The sequence below is a fragment of the Calliphora vicina genome, chromosome 5, assembly GCF_958450345.1.
Source record: "Calliphora vicina chromosome 5, idCalVici1.1, whole genome shotgun sequence".
NCBI lineage: Eukaryota > Metazoa > Arthropoda > Insecta > Diptera > Calliphoridae > Calliphora > Calliphora vicina.
In genome coordinates, this window is record NC_088784.1 from 93,025,856 (window position 1) to 93,048,620 (window position 22,765).

The 22,765-nt window shown below is 30.7% G+C and overlaps 2 protein-coding genes across 2 annotated transcripts; both read right to left on the bottom strand.

Annotated features, from left to right (window-relative positions):
- Positions 1–5,143: 5,143 nt before the first annotated feature.
- On the bottom strand, positions 5,144–10,853 carry LOC135961471 (putative inorganic phosphate cotransporter). The gene is made up of 4 exons (XM_065512972.1): positions 10,832–10,853; positions 6,573–6,709; positions 5,438–6,511; positions 5,144–5,371 (listed from the first exon to the last, which is right to left on the bottom strand). Exons 1-4 carry the CDS (start codon positions 10,851–10,853, stop codon positions 5,144–5,146), a joined length of 1,461 nt encoding a protein of 486 aa, XP_065369044.1.
- A 4,492-nt stretch (positions 10,854–15,345) lies between these two features.
- Positions 15,346–17,093, bottom strand: LOC135961472 (putative inorganic phosphate cotransporter). The gene is made up of 4 exons (XM_065512973.1): positions 17,072–17,093; positions 16,749–16,885; positions 15,595–16,680; positions 15,346–15,531 (listed from the first exon to the last, which is right to left on the bottom strand). The coding sequence occupies exons 1-4, from the start codon at positions 17,091–17,093 to the stop codon at positions 15,346–15,348; spliced, it is 1,431 nt and encodes a 476-aa protein (XP_065369045.1).
- Positions 17,094–22,765: the final 5,672 nt, after the last annotated feature.

Below are 22,765 nucleotides of genomic sequence, written 5' to 3' on the forward strand. Positions count from 1 at the left end.
ATTTTTTAGATTTTTTGATTTATTGAAGACACTAAGCCCGGGGCTATGAAATCCCTTTGCACAATATTGAAGAACATATTGGGACATACAGAACAGGTCTTAATTTTTTAAAAGCAGCTATGCGATTTGAGAAAATGTTGTCTAAAGTTGAAATTTATATAAAAAATACGTCTACTTCGGAAGGGTCTGGATCACGTAATAATACGAATTTTGATATTATTTTGCATTTATAATATTTCCCGAAATGTTGTCTTTCAGAAAAATATAAACACACTATATACCTTTTTCTTATTTTCTGTACAATTTAAAATTAATGTAAGTACTTTTTTCGAAAAAAAATGGCGAAATTTTATTTTTTTTAAGTTTGAATGCACATAACTTTTGGCTCAGTAGATGTTTTTAAACAATTATTTCATACTATTATTAATACATGTCTTGCTAATTCAAAAAATTATATTTCAAGAAAATCTGGAAAGAATTCGATCCGTTATTAGCAAAATAACGGACCAGACCAAGATAGGTAAATAAAATAAAATTTTACTTTTCAATTGCGAATAACTCGTAAACTATAAGAGATAATATATAGCTAAAGCAATATAGTAGATTCCATATATATAGAAATCTTTCAAATCGGATCGCAAACAAAAATTTGGCCCTCCTTGGTGTTATAACACCAAATTCAAAACTTAAACTTAGACCGGCAAAAATCCAACTTTCGTTTATTAAGGGCCAACCTAATGGCTATATTTTAAGGGACTCATTTTATAAAACAAAACGACAAGCGTTAAACAATTTTAGTATGGAAAATATTCAAGTTTCAAAACCTTTTTCCAGTATTCTTCATACAAATTGCTTACGTTTCTAAACGCTTCGTTTTACATAATGAAGCCCTAAGTAAAAATTATCTTTTATTTTAATATTGCACTAAATATGTAAATTTTGTTCTACAGTTATTGAACTGCAGGAACTGTTGGACCATAATATATCAAAGATGAAAATTTAAATTTTTGGTCGGTATCAAACTCTATAGCAAATGGAAATCTTGTAATTTGATCAAGAAAAAACTTTTGATTCAGTGCCTCATTTTGTAAAACGAAGCGTTCAGAAACGTAAGCAATTTGTATGAAGAATACTGGGAAAGGGTTTGAAACTTGAATATTTTCCATACAAAATTTGTTTAACGTTTGTCGTTTCGTTTTATAAAATGAGGCCCTCAATATTTTGGGCCTCATTTTATAAAACGCAACGACAAACGTTAAACAAATTTTGGGTCTAATTTTATAAAACGAAACGACAAACGTAAACAAAATTTTGTATAGAAAATATTCAAGTTTCAAACCCATTCCAGTATTCTTCATACAAATTGCTTACGCTTCCAAACGTTTCGTTTTACAAAATGAGACCCTTTGTATAGAAAAAATTCTAGTTTCAAACCTTTTTCCCAGTATTCTTCATATGAATTGCTTACGTCTCAGAACGCTTCGATTTATAAAATGAGACCCTTTGTGTTAGGGCCCCATTTTGTAAAACGATGAGAAACGTAAGCAATTTGTAAGATGAATACTGGGAAAATGGTTTGAAACTTGAATATTTTCCATACAAAATTTGTTTATCGTTTGTCGTTTCGTTTTATAAAATGTGGCCCTTAAAAAGAAAATGATTTTTAGGAAACCATATTAAAACATTAGAAATATAGCGATTTTAAATCATACTTATTTAAAATTTAAACATAGAACAAATTTTGTATGATCATATGGAACCTGTGTAGAACGTTTTACAAAATTTGGAACGGACAAGGTCCGTTTTATAAATAACATTTTCTATAGAAAAAAATCTAAGGATCTCATTTTGTAAAACGAAACGTTTGGAAGCGTAAGCAATTTGTATGAAGAATACTGGGAAAAGGGTTTGAAACTTGAATATTTTCCATACAAAATTTTGTTAACGTTTGTCGTTTCGTTTTATAAAATTAAACCCTAAATCTCTTTGCCTATGTTTATACTTCAAAACCTTGCAAGTACAAATAAACTCAGCAACACCTCAGATCTATGAAATATCATAAATATACCTTCACTGTTTCACGAACAATCGATTTATTTTCCAAATAAAATATTCTAAACCACTGTGCGGCAACATGAAGTCTGCATTGTTTATATACCATACAATTGAAGTTTATTATTTACTCGTCTAGACGAGCAGATAAACATAAAGTTTAATGAAAAACAGTCATATAGAAGAATAGTACATATGGATATAAGTATGCTTCAGATAAAACAACTGACAGGTATCTTTAATATATTGTGCATAAATAGAATAATGTTTGAAAAGATATTCTGGTATAAATTCTTTAGAACTAAAGAAGCAATTTGTATACTAAATCAGATTTATATAAAAATTTATATTCTCTTTGTTATATAATCTTACAAAAAGATCTGTGTATCGATCTGCCAATCCGATTCCGTTGTAGATTATCGAAAGCTTATTCACATAAAACAAACTTTATAACAATTAATTGCAATATTACAACAAAACAGTACAACTTTTATCACTCCATTAAAAAATATCACTTACTCTAAAATCTCAATTTACTACTTAGTATCCAAAGGTTTTTTCCTTTTGCAGTCTTCATTCTGTATATCCTTGGACAGAAGGAAATTCTCAGCATCCCAAGACTGTAATTTTGTGGACCCACAGACAATATAGAAAAAATTTGACAAAGTCAACACTTGCCGATATGGCAAACACAATTTGCCATACAGTGGATTAGTCTGAAATTTACAATAAAAATATATTTTGAAATAGTTCCACCAAATCTACAAAATAAAAACTTACCTCATCCTCAACAATGGGACCCACTAATAGAGGCGTTAAAATCGGCACAATATTAGCTGGAGTATTAAAAATTTCCATTAGAATTCCGGCATGATTAGGTGACAAATCTATAGTGTCTTTCCAGTAACCGAACCTTAACCTCAATGACAAGTCTTCCATCTCTAAACAATCCTTTTACTGTCATAAATCGATATACTGATTGAAGAACAGCTTTTTTAGTTTTTGCAGGGAGTTGCAATCAAGGTAATAACTGTTCCGCTGTCTTGAACATTTCTTCTTGCAGCCTTTTAGGCCCAATTTAATTTGGATTGATTTTCATATGATTTAACAAACCAATAATTTGAAGTTTTTCGCTTCGTCAATCATCATTTCAAGCTGCTTCGACATCATGAAGAAATTTATAGAAATAATCTGTGTTTAAAATTTTGCTAATGTTTCCGATCGTCTCGTAAATATTTTCAAACTGAGTTGTTTTCTCTAAAATATTAACTCTGGATTCTATCAATGATGTATGTATGTTTTTCGACTTAACTTTTAATATTGTGCTCATTTTCCAATACAGTACGCATATTTTCTGCCATCATCGCTTTAATTTCATCATAGTTGTCATAATTGTCTTATAATAATTATATTCTAAGACAATTATGAATGTTCAAGTCGTTTTCTATATGAAGACTAGGGACATTCCGGTGGTTATGGTGAAATCATGTACCGATATTTCTTATTTTCAAATCAGCCAGTCGAAGTTGCCCCAGCTGTATAAGGTTTCGGTATTTTTTTTTGTAAAACTTTTTCTTAAGACGGTTATCATATCAGCTTTTTAAAAATTTCTTTTATCTGTTTCATTATCAATTTCTTTAAACCAAATTTTTCTATATAATAATTCTGGCAATTCATAAGAATAATTGCATATTGTATTTAAAAAGTGGTGCATATTTTAAGGCGTTCTCAAAATTGTTTAAATAATTTTACTCATATTTTAGATTCTAAATGGCGGCCAAAAAAACACAGCCATTTTAACCCCAAGTGCTCTTAAGGGTTAATTTCCTTTTATGCATTGTTGTTGTAAATGTTAGACCCCAATGTATATTTGCCTCAAGTTTCATTAAAATCGGCCCAAAAATGTATAACATTTCGCTATCTTTTCATTAGAAATTCCAAATATTGAAAAATTTTACGTTTGACCTTCACGATTTAAGGGTTAACGTTTTCAGATTTTAGTAAAACTTTCAGATCATATTTAAAATTACCTCGACTATAACATTATGAACAGTTTTTACTTAAAATTTATAACAGTAAGGAATTGGGCTCATTCGCCAAAATATGGACAAAAAATCAGTTTTTCTTGAAAATCGCAAAATTAAAATCACAGGTACGGAAAAACTGTAAGAGATATTGACATAATTTTTTCATATTTTTATTCCCTATTATGTTCTCAATAAATCCCTATGTGATGATCAAAAAATTCTCAAATTTGTTTAACAAAATTTTTAAAAATTTAAAAATGGAGATTCGAAACAGCCTTTAAAAAAAATATTTTTTTTTGGCTATACCTGTGAATAGATTCACGGTATCCTACGAAGACAAAAACTCATACACAAGTAAATACAGATATATTTTAAATAAAAATTAGCTTTTATTTTAATTTTTCTCGAAATATTTAATTTTTTTGCTAAATATCTTGTTCAAGTGGCCTGAGACACGTTAATGCTCTGGCGAATTTGTAATAACTTTAAAATTTTTTAACCAAATTTTATCATTTATATCTCATTACAACGATAATTACGTACACATTTCGATTCTTTTGCAAATTTATTTATTTAGTAGCCAAATCTGAAAATTAGCTTTTTTCCGAATTTTGGCGATAATACAGTTTTTGGGTCATTTTGACCCAAAGGAGATACAGTGTTAATTTCCAAAAATTTTTTTTTAATGTAATATTCATTAATATAAATAATTCTACATATTTCTAGAAAACATTTTAGAAAGTTAAGGAGTTTCACCTATTTATTTCATATAAATAGTAAAATTTTGCATAATCTGAACTTTGACCTCGATGCGCGTCCAGAAGTCGTTGTCCGATTTGGCTCAAATTTTTAGCACTTAACTTTTAGGCCTAGTGTCACAATATTCCACCCCGCCTCTTAAAAATTTTAACAACAATTTTTTTCCATAAAACTGATTTTCTCTCTAATATATAATTAAAATTGAAGGTATTTTTATTTAACTATATATTTAAATTCTACTTTCTATCTATGAGCAATTTATTCTAAATTAAATATCTACATTTTAAAATTAATTCGTTTGAGTATTAGTTTATTTTTTGTGTGTTAGTCTCAATGGCCTTAACATCGACATCAACTTCAGCTGTGGCTTGTGAATCGTTATTAGAGGAACTTTCAGCATCTTTGGGCACTAGAAAATCTTCAGCATCCCAGGGTTGAGCTTCAGCAGTGCCCCAGAAAATATAAACTAAATTACCCAAAAAGAAAATGACAGCAGCAATGATGAAGACAATTTGCCACTGGGATCGATTAGACTGAAATTAAAAACAAAAAATAAAAATACTGCAATTCTTTTATAAAGTTTATCCACAAAACCTTACCGAATCTGTAACAATAACACCCACTATCAAAGGAGCTATGAGAGGCATAAAATTGGCTATAGTGTTAAGAATTCCCATTAATATGCCAGCATGATTTGGAGATAAATCGATGGTATTTAAGAGACTGCCAATCGTGGAGCCACTATTAACACCCACCAGCACAGTCATTATAACTATAGCCCAGGTTTTATTGTTTTCATCCAAGAAGCCAATACCTATTAAACCGGCGGCTGGTATCCAGAACGCTATGGTGTTCATGGACTTACGTATACCGGTAAGATTCATAACCTTTTTGCGTTGCAATATGTCCGCTATTAGAACATATACATAGGACATGCCCCACATAGCTAAAAAGGGCAATGCTGAGAATAAAGCATTACTTTTAATCTGCATGCTGAGCACACCATTCATATAAGATGGAATCTGTGTTTGTAAGGTGCTCAAGCCATAACCTTCTGCACAGCGCACCACCAATAAGGCTATAAATGGCACCGACAACCATATAGATTTCCAGGGTACAGGAATTTTATTTTTATGAAAGTCGTCTGAATGTTCTAAGGACGATTCTATATAATGTTTTTCTACTTTAGATATAAATTTCGATTCGGTGGCATTGTTTGCAGCAAAAATCAACCACAAAACACACCATGCAAAACACAAACCAGCCGACACATACGAAATTCCTGGCCAACCTAAAGAACTTTCCGCTATAATACCGCTCATACCCAAAGCCAAAACGGTGCCACATTCTATGCCCGTCTGACTTAAAGCTCCCAAGCGATTACGCTCCTGCAGAGGTGACCATTTTGCCAAATGCTCATGTATACAGGGAAACAGAGCTCCCTGAAATATACCCTGGCATATGCGTATCACACAAAATGCTTGCCAACCACCCCAACCCACACACCAAGGTGTTACAGCACTGAGAATGGCCGACAGGAAAGTTGAGATATTCATAATAATTTTGGCACCAAAACGTTTACTTAAAGCTCCACCTGGAAATTGAGTGATAACATAGCCCCAATAGAAACTGGAGAGAATATAAGAAACTTGTTTCTCGTTCCAATCAAATTCCTGGCAAAAAGAGGTAAATATTTTGTTAATACAATTAAAAGTTTAAAATTTTAGATATTACCGGAAAATCTGGATTTGTAGTTTCAGCATTTGTCATGGCCACAATAGCAACTCCAATATTTAGACGACTTATATAGACCACGGTAATATTTAGGAAAATTAATAAGGCCTGCATGTGACGCACTCCCAAGATGGGTCCTAGAAAAAATTTATAAATAATTAAATAAAAATCATAAAATAAATGTTATGTAAACTGTATGACTTAAAAATGCGGGATTTACAATAGATGGCGTATATTTTGATCGCGGTTTTTGTTTCTAAGAACTTATATGCCATTTTGAAGGGTACATATCTGTCATTTATATACGTGAAGCTTTGCTTTACTTCTTTTATTTTGAAGAAAAGTGCCGCTAAAGCACATCGATTGCTCCCAATTTGTTTCAACGTGCGAGAGATAGTTTGTTTGGTTGGTTCAGAAGTGGTGATTTTGACACGGAAGACACAAACAATTCTATGAAGATTGTTGTATAGCTCACCAAGAGCTCGCAAAATTATTGAGAACTACACAAGCAGCAATTTCAAAATGTTTGCGAGCAGCAGGTTTCATCCAAAAGCAGGGAAATTGGGAACCATACGAATTGAAGCCGAGAGACCTTGAAAGACGAATTTCCATCTCTGAAATGTTTACGAATCATTGCTTGCGATGAAAAATGAATACATTGCAAAAAATCGAAGCGTAAGAGATCGTACGTGAATACTGTCCAACCAGCCGGATCGATACCAAATCCAAATATCTATGGCGCTAAGGTAATTCTCAGTATTTGGTGGGAACAAAAGTGTCCTATCTGTTACGAGCTGCTGAAATCTGGCTGAAGAACATTTGTACTTTAAGTTTTAAAAAATTTAAAACAGGTAAAATTTTGAATTGTATTTAAAATTCAGAAACCCTTAAGGTTTGTGGTGAATTTCCTAGTAAGATTTGAATACAAATATTACATAAAAATTCCATTTAAAAAATTGTTATTGATCGTATGTTTTGCAATCACTCATTAATAAAATATATATATATAATTTAATCTCTTAAATAGTTGTTTAAAGAAACACCTATCTCCCTTTCCAAACACAGCGACGATATACAATTTAAAAAAATTACCACCCACTTATATTTTTTTTTATTATCTCTCCATAATCAATTAGCAATTAATAACAATATAAATTCAGTACCACTGTCCGACATTCTAATCTTGCCACGATTAATATCAAAATAAACAATGTTTTTGCATTTTTCTAGTCTCAAAACTTTTGATATGATTTATTTCATCTTGGAAATCTTATCACTCAATCACGAAACGTCATTCAGTTATTTAGTTCATATAAGTTTATTTATTTATTGCAATTGGAATGTTTTTAAGAATAACAATATTGATTTATTTACAATAATATGTATGGACTACACAGAGGAGACCTTGAGAAATGAACTCTATAACGGTGTTATTTACGTTGAGTAAAGAAGATTGTTATAGGTTGATACCCTTCACTACGAATGGTAATGTTATAAATAAGTATATCATTCCGTTTGTAATTTCTACAAATTTTCATTTATAGATGGGAAAGTAGATATAGCGATTTCCGTCTGTCATGTTCTTTCCAAAGGTCACAGATATCTGATTGAATAAATTGTTTTTAATCAAAACAAACTTTAATTTGTCTAGGTGAAGGGTATATAATATTCGACACATCTGAATATATCACTCTTACTTAATTCATATAAAAAGTGTCATATCATTTAAGTCACATAAAACACAAAACATTGAATTATTTCACTGAATTCATAATATTATCACATTTTTAGATATTACTATCATCATTGTTTGTTTAAATGGAATCTATATATTATAATTGCAGCCGTCTTTAGTTTTTTTTTTTATTTATTGATATTTTGTATTTAAAAATCATATATGGTTTTCTAACTCTACAACTATGGTATCTAAGGTCATAGAGAAAGACATATAAAGTGGAAACTAGAATCTTGTATACCCACCATCAATATGTGACAATAAAATATTTTTCTGATATAGGGGTTATATCGGGGGTAGGGTAAATTATGGACCGATCCTCACAAAAGTGAGTAGAAAGGTTTAGGTTCATATAAAACTTTCTTATATCCAATTTCATCACGATATTAATTACACTGTGCTAGTTGAAAACTGTCAAGAGGAGCACCCAGTGGGTTAAATTAATTCGGGTACGCTGAATTCAGTGCTGCTAACGTTTTTTTAGGTTAGCTCGTATTTTCGAAATATACCGTTATTTCAAAAAGGAAGAGGTTGCACAACATATATTCGCGTAACTCAAAGACGGTTTAGTTTATTGAACAAACTAAAAAAAACAAAATTCTGCAATAAAATTATCTTTAAGAAAGGCTTAACATGCTTTTAATCTTCGCAGTCGTTTTAGAAATATACATTTTTTTTGGCAAACAAAAAATAATTTTTTAGTAAAATTTCGAAATTGTTGTTTTTTAAAACGGCATGAAAAATTGAAAAATGATGCTACGCTGTTAAGCATATAGAAAAAAAAGTTCCAAACACAACAAGATCTAAATGATTAAAATCTATCTACAATTTATAATAACATTTTAAAATGTTTTCCCATATTTTTGCAAAAAGTCTTCTATAAATTTTTTAATTCTTAAAAATTGTATACATTTTGGAAAAGAATAAAGAATTTCCTATATGTTGATATAATATATACATCTTAAATTTTCCACTAGTCAAATTTATGGATTCAAATCAACAACTAACAGAAAAATTATAGAATCTTGCCGTTTTCTAAAAACGACACTGCATAGAAGTGTCGTAAACATAGAAGAACACTGCATGATGTAGTTCTAAAATGACTGCGAAGATTAAAAACATGTTAAGCCTTATTTAAAAAAATCGGTTAGCACCACTGAATTCAGCGTATCCGAATTAGTTTAAGCCACTGGGTGCCCTTCTTGACAGAAAAAAAGTGTCAATTTCGTGCACATTGATATTATAAGACAATTATGAATGTTAAAGTCATTTTATGAAGGGGGACCTTGTTTCGGGACTAGAAACAAATGTTGCCCGATTTTCACCATACTTTACAGTATAATTTCAGAATATTTGTGACTTAAACATGCGGGACTTTTTCCAATTTCTAGTTTTTACATTGAAACATTTGTACAATATAAATTTATTCAAAGTATTGGCCATAGGATAACATAGAGACGAGATGTAATTGTCAAAAACCTATCTCTTATTTTGTCGCTGTATCAGAAATATTATTTGTTGTATTTTTGTTTGACAAATAGGAGTGTCTCGTCTTTATAATTACTCTGTATGGTATTGGGAATTGTTAGCTATGACCCATCTTTCTGGGAGTATATGGATTCGGTGCCAAAATAATTGCTCTTCTTTTTAGGCCAAGAACAAATCAATCCAATTTCGGATGCTGTGTTCCAAAGTGAAACGTATCCCAGAGAGAGAGTTCTGCATCGATCGAAACAATAGTAGTCGGACGGAGAACGGTCTGGACTATAAATCTGGTGATGCAAAACTTCCCAACCATTAAATACTTTTTAATTGGTATTGAAGCATGTGCGTTTTAGTGATGGCATATTACGGTTTCATATCTGGCCACATATTCTGCGCGCTTTTCGACCAATACTCGCTTCAAACGAATCAGTTTCGTTCGGTATAGGTTCCATGTGAGGGTCTGGACAGATTTCAGCAGGACCCTTTTTTTTGGTTCAAAAATTATTTTTATATTATTAAATAGAAGACTTTCTATGGAACATATTGTTATACAAAATTCTTTCTGTAGAAAATATTGATATACACATTGATTTTAAACGTGTTAAAATCCAATGCTTTTTTATTTAAAATAAATTATTTTAAAAACTTTATAAGCTTAGGGCAAAATTTTAAAATTTCATACAATTTAATGAATGAAATTGTTTAACAACAGATCAACAGTAATAATAATAATAATAGTAGATCACTTTAAATATTGAATTACAACCGCTGCTCGTGCTTGCTTTAAAAAAAAATTAGTAGTAATAAACATCGATGTTTATTACAAAACTAATTTAAATAGTTTATATTAAAAATAGTTTACTAAAACTGTTTATTTTTTGTATGAAAGCCATATTAAATTTCACATAAATTTATGCAGCAACATCTGTACAGATCTTTAACAAGTTCCGTAGTAGGCATTGCGATGATATATTTAAGAAAAAACACTTAATTAAAACCACTTTTAATTACTCTTTTCAAATCCACTTGAATTTTATACCTTTTTCAATAACTGCGGTCATTTTGTGGCTCCTTTTTATATATTCAAAAAGGATAAAATTAAAAAATAATAGTAATTAATTAATTTTATTTAGTTGTATATATTTTCATATTTTTCTTTAACCACTCTAGGAAATTTTTCAATTATTATTTGCACTTTAAACCGTAACACACGTCTAGAGCACACGAGCAAAATAATTAATATAAAACAAAATTTGAATTTTAACTGATGTTTAAGCTTATTTCTTTGCAGTTATTTTCTACATATTTGCTCGGCCGAGATTCCTGCCAATGACCGACTGGTTGACTGAATGTGTGTAATCGTGAAATCAGTCAGTAAACGTTCTCTGGTATCTAGATTTTAATGATAGTGATTTATTAGAAACTCATATTGATTTATTTATACTCGTACTATGCCAGTATAACAGTTTCAATTTGCTTAGACTTAGCGAAGCCATAAACCTTTTATTAGTTGAATGTTGCCAAATTGAATAACACATCCATTAGAGTGCTCCAAGATTGTATGGACGAAAAAAAAATTCTAGGTACAGGCCCCTTTAGAATTTTTCTGAAAAATTTTGTCATTAAAAAATTACTTTTGCAAAATAATTTAAAAGAATAGAAATGTGTACGTAATTGTCGTTATAATAAGATATAAAAGACAAAAATTGTTTAAAAACTGTTAAAGTTATTAAAAAATCGCCTGGCCATTAATGTGTCTCAGGCCACTAGAACAACACATTTATGAACAAAATTAACATATTTTGAGAAATGTTAAAAAAGCTTATTTTTACCTAAAATGTATCCATATTTACTTGTATATTAGTTTTTGTCCTCGTATGATACCGTTAACCTATTCACAGGTATGACCAAAAAAAATTTAATTTTTTTTAACGGCAGTTTCAAAACTCCAATTTCAAATTTTTAAAAATTTTTTTAAATAAATTTCAGAATTTGCTGATCATCACATGGGGATTTTTTAACAACATAATAGGGAATACAAGTGTTTAAAATGTATATCAATACCTTCTATAGTTTTTCCGTACCTGCGATATAAATTTTGCGATTTTCGAGAAAAAACTAATTTTTTGGCCATATTTTGGCGAATGAACCGAATTTCCTTACTGTTATTAATTTTAAATAAAATTTGTTCAGAATATTATAGTCCAGGTAATTTTAAATATAGTTTGAAAGTTTTCCTAATATCGGAAAACGTTACCCCTTAAATCGTGAAGGGCAAAAGTAAATTTTTCCAATATTTAGAATTTCTAATGGAAATATAGCGAAATGTTATATATTTTTTGGCCGATTTTGATGAAACTTAAGAAAAATATAACATGAAGTCTAGTATTTACAATAACAGTACAAAAATGGAAATTAACCAGTAAGAGCACTGCGAATAGGTTAACTGTATCCTATAAAGATACATATACAAGTAAATATGGATATATTTTAAGTAAGAATACACTTTAGTTTTAATATTTCTCAAAATATGTTATTTTTGTTCCAACATTTTTTGTTTTAGTGGCCTGAGGCACATTAATGGCCTGGCGATTATTTAATAACATAAACATTTTTTAACCAATTTTTGTCTTTTATATCTTATTAGAACGACAATTACGACACGTTTCGATTCTTTTAAATTAAATTGCAAACATTTAAAAAAAACTTAAAAAAATGCATTGTTTCCCCTTGTAAATGCACCTCAAAACTAAATCGAAAGTCGGGTTGCCCTTCTGAGAACAAGCTAAAAATTTGTTTGGTGGTATTTTAGGTCACTACGAAAGTTTTCACCGTTTCAACATTTCAAAAAATTTAAATCTAAGGGACACTCTAGTAGACATGTCATATAAAATCCCATATTAGTGGATAGGGAATTTTGTCTATTTCTCAAAAATATATATGTATAATATTTGACAATTAAATAATTCGTTGAAAACTTTTTTGAAAAATTTGAAAATATGCTTTTGATTGAGTGTTTGAGAAGACACAAAATTTTGCAAATTAAAATAAATTTTTATTTAAGAAAATAAAAACAAATTTTTTAATTTGTTATTAGCAAGGCAAGGATTTTCATGCACTAAAAAATTAAAAATATGCGCTTATAATATGCACTATAAAGAGAGAAAATATGCACTAAAAATGACAAAAATATGCAATAAAAACAAGTTTTTTATTTGAATATATTTATTAATAAACGAAAAATATAAATTTCACTATTTTCATATAAGGAAATTATATGGGGGCCAGTAGAAATAATGGACCGATTCTAACCAAATTCAATAGACTTCGTCCTTGGAGCAGTAGAAAAGATTGTACCAAATGTTGTCGAATTATCTTTGACAAAAAAACACGATTTCGTTACATCATATGTATACATCCAACGGTTAATTACAGACTATTCTGCAGCTATTATCGAATTACTTCGTTAGCAAAATTTTAATGATTTCTTGCAAACATTAATTTTCTGACATTAGGGGGTATTAGGAACAAAGATCTGGTGGATAAATACTAGAACGGGATACTTGAGGTTTATGGCCCTTACAGCAAAACATTTTTCTTCCCGAGACAAAAATATTGATCTATCATACTTTAAGATCCGACTGTAAACGGCAATGATATAACGAAAAATGTAAAAAGGCAACCCCAACGTTCGGAAAAAAATGATTGGTAACTGTCTTGCAGAAATACATTATACATATTAGGGGGTGTACGGAGGTTTTTTTTGAGGTACGGTCTAATGTACAATGTACACAGATATAAAAGTATATCCAAAACAAAATTAAATATGCAATAAAATGGAAAAATATGCTAAATGTATGCATTTAAAAGAAAAAAATGCAAAATATGCATTTATAACAAAAAATGCAAAAATATGCAACAACAAATCGATGCCATTATGTTGCAAATTCTTCGATTCGGAAAGATAAATTGTCAAAAGTGATATTGAGTTACTGACAACAAACATGCATTTGAATAGAAATCCTTGCCCGCAATTCCCAAATTTTTTTGGAAAAATCCAAAAATTGTTTTTTTAGTTATCGGAACCCATTACGAAATAATTAAGAACATATTCAGGCATCTAAAATGGGTTACTAAAGTTGAATTTTGCATAAAAATAGGCGATTTTTTTCAATAGAAAGTATAGTGTATTTTCTATAGAAAATATTGTTTATAACTGTACTTTCTAAAAAAACGTATTTTCTGTAGAATGTTTTCAGTATAACAGTGTTTTCTATAGAAAATATTGTGTATAATAAGAAAAAAATATTTTTTTCAATAAAAATATTAAGAATTTTTATACCCTACGCCACCATAGTGGGGAGGGTATTATGCGTTTGTGCAGATGTTTGTAACGCCCAAAAATATTAGTCTAACACCCACCTTAAAGTATACCGATCGAATTAGAATCACTTTCTGACTCCGATGTCCGTCCGTCTGGTCGGCTGGCTGGATGGCTGTCCATATAAACCTTGTGCGCAGAGTATAGGTCTCAATTTAGAAGATATTTCGATGAAATTCGACACATATTATTTATTCGGCTCAAGGACCAAGCCTATTGAAACTGGCTGAAATCGGGCAATTATTTCACCTAGCCCCCATACAAATGTCCTCCCGAAATTGGACTTTATCGGTCATAAATGTTTAATTTATATATGTATCTCCACAAATTCCGCTCCAAATAATTTTTATACACACAAAATTCATGTCACCAAATTTTGTTACGATCGGTCCATAATTAGTCATAGCTCCCATATATACCCGCTTCCGAAAATCACTTTAACGTGTATAAATCGCTTAAAAATTTTGGTAAACACACAAAATTCAACATAGTTAACTTTAATATAGACATAAATCACACGACCTAATTTCATGGTGATCGGTCCATAATTGGTCATAGCCCCCATATAAGGCCCACTTCCGAAAATCACTCAAAAATATAAATTATTGAAATTTTAAAAGAAAATTTTTTGTTGCTCTTTTACTTGTGTAGGGTATTGTATACTTTCTTACTTGTTTTGTTTGATTTTGTGATCTTTGTGAATATTTATTGGAATTTAGGGTCTCATTTTATAAAACGAAACGTTAGCAATTTGTATAAAGAATACTGTGAAAAGAATATTTGAATATTTTCCATACAAAATTTTGCTAATGTTTGCCGTTTCGTTTTTTGTCGTTTCGTATTAAAGCCTTATAAATTTTGTATTTGGATACGAAACTTTGTGTTTTCTGTGTACGGAACTGCTGTGGGGTTTTAATATATGAGGGATGAAAATTTAAATTTTTGTTCGGTATCAAAATCTTTATAAAATGAAAATTTTCATTCAATAATTTGTGTTCAAAAGAAAAGACAAACTAAAGCGGATTTGTATCTGTAGATAGATGCTATAATGTTTGAAGGTATATTTGCTTTCTTGAGATGTATTTTATAATAATTTATTGCAATATATTAAAACAGTATAACTTTTATCACTCCACTTAAAACTATGTATAAACTTATTCTAAAATCTCAATTTAATACTTAATATCTAATGGTGTTTTCCTTTTGCAGTCTTCATTTTGTATATCCTTGGACAGAAGGAAATTCTCATCATCCCAGGGCTGTAATTTTGTGGACCCAAAGACAATATAGAAAAGATTGGCCAAAGCAAACACTGCAGCCGATATGGCAAACACAATTTGCCATTCAATGCGATCAGTCTAAAATTTACAATAAATTTTAAATTGAAAAAGTACTATCAACTCTACAAAATAAAAACTTACCTCATCCTCAACAATGAGACCCACTAATAGGGGCGTTAAAATCGGCACTACATTAGCTGGAGTATTAACAATACCCATTAGAATTCCGGCATGATTGGGTGACAAATCTATAGTGTTGAGAGCACTGCCTATAGTAGAACCAGCATTAACGCCCACATTGGCCGTCATCAAAACAATGGCCAAGGTTTTTTGATCTTTGTCCACAAATCCCACAAGTATAAGGCCAATAGCTGGTATCCAGGCAGATAGGGAATTGAAAATTTTTCTAACCGCATTGAGTGTTAGGATTTGACGGTTCAAAAGTATATCGGCCGCAATAAGATAAACATACGACATACAAAACATGGCAAAATAAGGCAAGGCGGAATATAAGGCATTATTTTTCATATCCATGCCTAAAACGGCATTCATATACGAAGGAATTTCAGCCTGCAAAGTCGAAAAGCCCCAAGAGTTGGCTGATCTGGCCACCAATAAAGCCCATACTGGCCATGAGCTTAAAATAGCTTTCCAGGGTACTGGTATAGACTTTGGCGCTGCATTCACATCATGTTCCTTTAAGGCATTTTTGGAATTTTCTATATAACTTCTTTCAGCTTCTGAAATTAATTTCGATTCATTGGGAGAATTGGCGGCAAACATAAGCCATAGCGCACACCAAAATATACCAATACCACAGGACATATACGAAATACCAGGCCAGCCAATTGTCGAAGCCGCTACAATGCCACTCAGAAACATGGCCAACAATGCACCACATTCAATACCAGTATTGGCCAAAGCACCTAGACGATTGCGTTCGTTTACCGGACACCAGGCGGCTAAATGGGCGTGTACACATGGAAAGAGTAGACCCTGGAATAGGCCCTGTATCATACGAATACCACAATAGACCTGCCAACCGCCCCAATCTACTGTTAGAGGTATGAGCACAGCCACACCAGCCGAACCAAAAGTCGATACAAACATTATTAGTTTGGCACCAAAACGTTTGCAAAGGAAGCCTCCAGGAAATTGTGTTACAAAATAGCCCCAAAAGAAACTGGAGAGTATATAGGATTTTTGCATTTCTGTCCACTCATACTCCTGATAATGAAAATGAAGACAAAGTTAGTTGCCCAACATTACACAAATAATGAAATTTTTTTACTTACGGGAAAGTTTGGATTTGTGGTCTCCGCATTTGTCATGGCCACCACTGATACACCCGCATTGTATTTGACTATATAATTCACCGTTATACAGAGAAACATTAGAAATACTTGAACATGTCGTTGACCCAAGGTGGGACCTGTTTTAAGAGAATTGGAAATATAAGAAATTCATTACATTAAATATCAATACAATAATTTCAGATGAAGTTCAATAAGAAAATCAAACACTTCATACTAGATCTTTACTACTTTTCACTTTATATTTTTTTTTCTACATTTTCTTAAATTCTAATATTAACACTTAAAAACTTCGTTTTTATTACCCTTAATTATATCCGCCGTCATAATTTAAAACTATGTATTGTATATGCAAATTAAATCCAAATCCTCTTAGCCGATGTACTTTAGAACAACGCACCACCACCGCCTGAGTGGACGTCTCAAATCGAACTCATTTCATAAACAAAATATCAACGTTAAAGGAAACTTTGAGCACTTAAGATCGTTGTGGATTGTTTTGATTTACTTCTGCAAAAAAAATATTAAATTGCAATGATACTCACTATTATCAACAATAAATATAACCAAATTTATGTCAAAAAGAAACACTCGAAAAGCCAAAAATCTTAAATTAATCGAAAGTGATAATAAAATTTGGATTTAGCTGGTAAAGAAATAAATATAATTGTTCAAATAACTTACCAGTTGGAAAATAGTTTTTCAAATTTAGCACTACTTTTGAACATTCAAAATACTTGTATACAAATGCAGTGGAATGGCTCATGTTTTAATTCCCGCCAAAGAGTCATAAACCAGATAGAGTGCTATACATTTCAAATATGGCACTTATTTTGCACTTTTTTCTGATTTACGATGCTCACCAGGTCCAATTGTCCGTCGTCAGAAACCAAATGCATACAATTTTACCGAAATCTCATAACGTTTAGAGCATAGATAACAACTAGATAGATAAATGAGAGAGAACCAAAAACCAAAGCCTATTGTCAGAAACCTAATTTATGAGAATGTATTGCATGTATTTTGTTAGTGTTATTGTGTCGTATGTGTAAAAATAGAGTAATTTTTTCCATTAATATTTCTCCTTCCGTTCTATGCATTTATGCTATGGTTTAGAGATGGCACATTTATGATAATAGAAATATTTTCGAAAAAATAAATGTTGAAAAAATTCCATATAATAATAAACAAGTAAGAGAGCTATATTCGGCTGTGCCGAATCTTATATACCCTTCACCAAATTATACTTTAAAATAAAAAATTTAAATATTTTTAGATAAACAAAATTTAAATTTTTTTCCAGTTGTTTTTTCGAAATTGTTTTCGAAATTGTTTTTTTAATTTTTTTTAAATTTTAAAATCTTCGGGTTAAAAAATTCGGGTTAAAAAATATTTTTTCCGATTTTGACCCATTGTAGGTCCAACTTACTATGGTCTTATATTCGTCGTTGCACAGGTCTTTGAAATATCTATCATTAGATATCCATATTGTCTATAATAATGATTTAGTAATCCAGATATGGGTCAAAAATAGGTAAAAAATCGAGATTGTCCTGGTTTTTTCCTTATATTTGTGGACCGATTTTCTCGACTTCATCATCATTCGTGTATGTAAGTTATTTGGGGGCTTCAGAAAGTTGATTTCAACACACAGACGGACAGACGGACATGGCAATATCGACTCCGCTATCTATAACGATTCAGAATATATATACTTTGTGGGGTCGCAAATGAAAAATGTAGAAATTACAAACGGAATGACAAACTTATATATACCCTTGCCACTCATGGCGAAGGGTATAAAAGTACATACATGATCGGAAGGAAAGAGAAATGTCAATGACAAAAATCCAATAAAATTTCTCTATTTTCACATATATGTTTGATACATAGAACGGAAACTCTGCTGTCATAGACCTAACTCAGTTGTCAAAAAGCTAAGTGGTGAGAATGTATATACCCTTCACCAAATTATACTTCAAAATAAAAATTTTAAATATTTTTTCGTAAACAAAAATTTTTTTCCGAAGTTTTTTTTTATTTTTCGAAAAAAAAATTTTTATTTTCAATTTTTTTTTTTAAATCTTAAATTTTTTTTTGTTTTTTCAATTTTTTTTTTTAAAAATTTAGCCAAAAAATCTTTTGGGAAAAAAAAATCGGGTTAAAAAATATATTTTTCCGATTTTGACCCATTGTAGGTCCAACTCACTATGGTCTTATATACGTCGTTGCAAAGGTCTTTGAAATATCTATCATTATACAGTGGTGGCCAGGAATTCAAGACAAAAATTGTTTGCTAAATTCCACGTGATTGTCAATTATTTTTTCAAATATTTCCACAAATATGTATGCATGAGGACTGTTTTAACACCAAGTGTGTTTTATTTTTCTACAACTTGACCAAAAAAATTTTTTTTAAATAAACATATTAACCCTATGCTCTCTTTGTTATGTCTTTTTTCTGACTATCTGGTTGAATTTTCCATTTTGATGTATTCAGGGACTTATAGTAAAATTTCACGTATAATTTTTTTGCAGAACAGTTTCACCCTTTAAATCCCAGTTTTAATGGTGTTTTTTGCACTTTTTTAAAAGAAGGACAAAAAAGACCCATTCCTTAAGGATATAGAGGGTTAACATATTCTATAAAAATATTCTCCGTAAGATTTTACATAGCTTTGCTGAACACATTTTATACCTAAAATGTAAGAATCATATGGTTTCTTATGACGATTAACAATAAGAATGTGCCAGAGTTGGGAAACTTTAACCCGCCCTCAAATGAAATTCAGATGTAAACTTTCAAAACGCCGATAGACGTGTCTTTTTTTTTTGTCTCCTCTATCAAAATTCATTGGTCGGACCTTGTAATTTTGGAAAAAATTTGATTTTGTTGTATAGTGTAATAAATTTCTTACCCTTAGAGCTCCTTTTATTATGGCTCTATCGCACTTAAAATTCAGTTGATGAAAAAATTCAAGTATTTGTCTTAAATTGGTGGCCACCACTGTATATCCATTTTGTCTATATTAATGATAGGTCAATGGTATAAAAACAAAATACATGACAATACATTTTCGACAACAGACTTAGGATTTGTCTCTCAATTACCTATCTATTGTAAATACAAAATATAAAATTTTCAATACTTTGACATACAATACAAAAAAGTCATAAAATATTTTAAATTTTTTTAAACTAAATTTCATAAAATTAAAATAATTATGTATTTGCAATTCTCATCAACACTAACTGTTGTATCCATAGATAAATACACATAGATTGGAAACTCTCCTGTCAAAAACCTAACTTAGTTGTTAAAAACCTAAGTCGTGATAATGTATTAGTAAAAAAAAACGATGTGAAAACAAAAACAACACTCGTAGATAGGATTATTTTGAGTAATTTTTTTGTTTGAGGTTTTTCTAGTTTCCGTTCTATGTATATTTATTCTATTAACGTATCCATAGTATAGAACTAGAGGAGTAACAGAGAATAAAATACACATATTACAAATATTTACTATCTCCCACATTGTATGGATGGTGGTACAATAACAAAATACATTAGCGGTATTCACTGTTAAGTGCGAATGGTCTAGCATCATTGCAAATGCAAAATTTTACCGTAATCCAATAACAAAATACACACAAAAACATTTACAATTTTGCATTTGCAATGATGCAATACCATTCGCACTTAATACTGAACTCCGCTATTGATTTACATGTATGTAGTTTGTTGTTGCAAGACCATAATTTCTTATTGTTAACACAAATTTGTTTGACGTTGTTTACTCTTAGAAGTATTTTGTAAGATCAAACAACATCAAATCAACCTCAGTAAAATAAGTTTTTTAAATTCATAAAAGAATTCAAATATTGGGTGTATTTTATTTTGAAACATTTGTACAACATTTGGCCATTGTAAGCTACTAATTTTCTCATCATTCTGGCAACATATTGGTTCCAAACCAAAAGAACTGCTCATCGTTTCAACAAATAAAGCCATGCCCGTCTGTCTTTCCGTCTGTTTGTTGAAATCAATTTTCTGAAGACCCCAGGTATCTCCGGGATCGAAATTTTCGATAATTCTGTCAGACATGCTTTCGAGAAGTTTCCTATTTATAATCAGCAGCATCGGTCCACAAATGGCTGAGATATGAGGAAAAACCAGGACAACCTCGATTTTTTTACATATTTTTGACCTATATCTGGATTACTAAGACATTAATATAGACAATATGGATATCTAATGATAGATATTTCAAAGACCATTGCAATGACTTACATAATACCATATAAATTGGACCTACAATGGGTCAAAATCGGAAAAAATATTTTTTAACCCAAAAAAAAAATTTAAAAAAACAAAAAATTTGTTTTAAAATTTAAAAAGAACGATTCAAGACAAATAGTATTCGGACGGGAGCGTTTTCTTCATAGAATATTACGTTTTTTTGTCTGGCCGCATATTCTGGGCGTTTTTCGTCTAATGCTCGCTTCAAACGAATCGGTTGCATTCGTTAAGAGTTCTCTGTGATGATCTGATCAGATTTCAGAAGCACATAACAGATAGGACTCTTTTGGTCTCACCAAATACGGAGCATTACCTTAGCGCCACGGATATTCGGGTTTGAAGTATACAATAGTACACAAAAGCATTTGTGAAAATATTACGATTTTTTATACCCTACACCACCATAGTGGGGAGGGTATAATGCGTTTCTGCAGATGTTTGTCACTTTCTAAATCGATTAACGATGTCCGTCCGTCCGTCTGGTCGGCTGGCTGGCTGGCTGTCCATGTAAACCTTGTGCGCAGAGTACAGGTCGCAATTTTGAAGATATTTCGATGGAATTTGGTACATATTATTTTTTCGGCTCAAGGCTATTGAAACTGGCTGAAATCGGTCCAATATTTCAACTAGCCCCCATACAAATTTCCCGAAATTGGACTTTATCGGTCATAAATGTTTAATTTATATATGTATCTCCACAAATTCCGCTTCAAATAAGTTTTATATACACAAAATTCATATCACCAAATTTTGTTACGATCGGTCCATAATTAGTCATAGCTCCCATATAGACCCGCTTCCAAAAATCACTTTAACGTGCATAAATCGCTTAAAAATGTTCGTATACTCACAAAATTCAACATAGTAAACTTTCATATAGACATAAATCACACGACCTAATTTCATGGTGATCGGTCTATTATTGGTCATAGCCCCCATATAAGGCCCACTTCCGAAAATCACTCAAAAATATAAATTATTGAAATTTTAAAAGAAAAATGTTTTTGCTCTTTTACTTAGTGTAGGGTATTATATGGTCGGGCTTGACCGACCATACTTTCTTACTTGTTTATTATCGAAAGTCTGCATTTGTTTTGATAACTTTATTTCCATTTGATTTGATCAAAGGTTAATGCCACCAAATTTGCAAAAATGTATGAAAGTGTGATTTCTTTTGTCACTTGAACCACTTGCTTTGGGTGGTAATAAAATTTTATTATTTTTATATCCCCTAAAATATAATATATTTACTTCATTCTGATATTTGTAACATGTGGAGTTGTTTATTGGAAACAAGTTAAAAAAAATCGCATGTATTAGATATATACCTAGCTTACATTACAATGTAATTATCACCAGCGAAAACATATAATTTCCGAGTACTTAGAACTAATATAGTAATTCGGGGGGATATTTGTGTTTTCAACAGACAGACGATCATAGCTAGATCGTCTTAGAATGTTATGAGGACCCAGAATTTGTTTACTTATGTGGGACTGTGACAAATATTTTGATGTGTTAAAAATGGAATGACCTCCCATCTTAGTTAATGATGGGTATACAAATTTTCCATCAGTAGCATTTTAGTAAAAATTTTAGTAGCATTTTATTCAGTTGCATAAACATACATACTAAAATTTTGTTATTGAAACAATTTTTTTCTATAATTCATCCATTAATTTTATGTCAGAACGGACGTA

What these genes read in the sequence shown, in the direction of transcription:
- LOC135961471 (XM_065512972.1), bottom strand. Translation starts at nt 10,853, where the DNA reads ATGACCGCAGTTATTGAAAAAG. An exon ending in CTACAAATCCAGATTTTCCG is followed by an intron (nt 6,512 to 6,572) that starts GTAATATCTAAA and finishes TCTTTTTGCCAG; the next exon opens with GAATTTGATTGGAACGAGAA. An exon ending in GTGTTATTGTTACAGATTCG is followed by an intron (nt 5,372 to 5,437) that starts GTAAGGTTTTGT and finishes TTTTAATTTCAG; the next exon opens with TCTAATCGATCCCAGTGGCA.
- LOC135961472 (XM_065512973.1), bottom strand. Translation starts at nt 17,093, where the DNA reads ATGACGGCGGATATAATTAAGG. An exon ending in GACGGCGGATATAATTAAGG is followed by an intron (nt 16,886 to 17,071) that starts GTAATAAAAACG and finishes CTCTTAAAACAG; the next exon opens with GTCCCACCTTGGGTCAACGA. An exon ending in GTCTCATTGTTGAGGATGAG is followed by an intron (nt 15,532 to 15,594) that starts GTAAGTTTTTAT and finishes TGTAAATTTTAG; the next exon opens with ACTGATCGCATTGAATGGCA.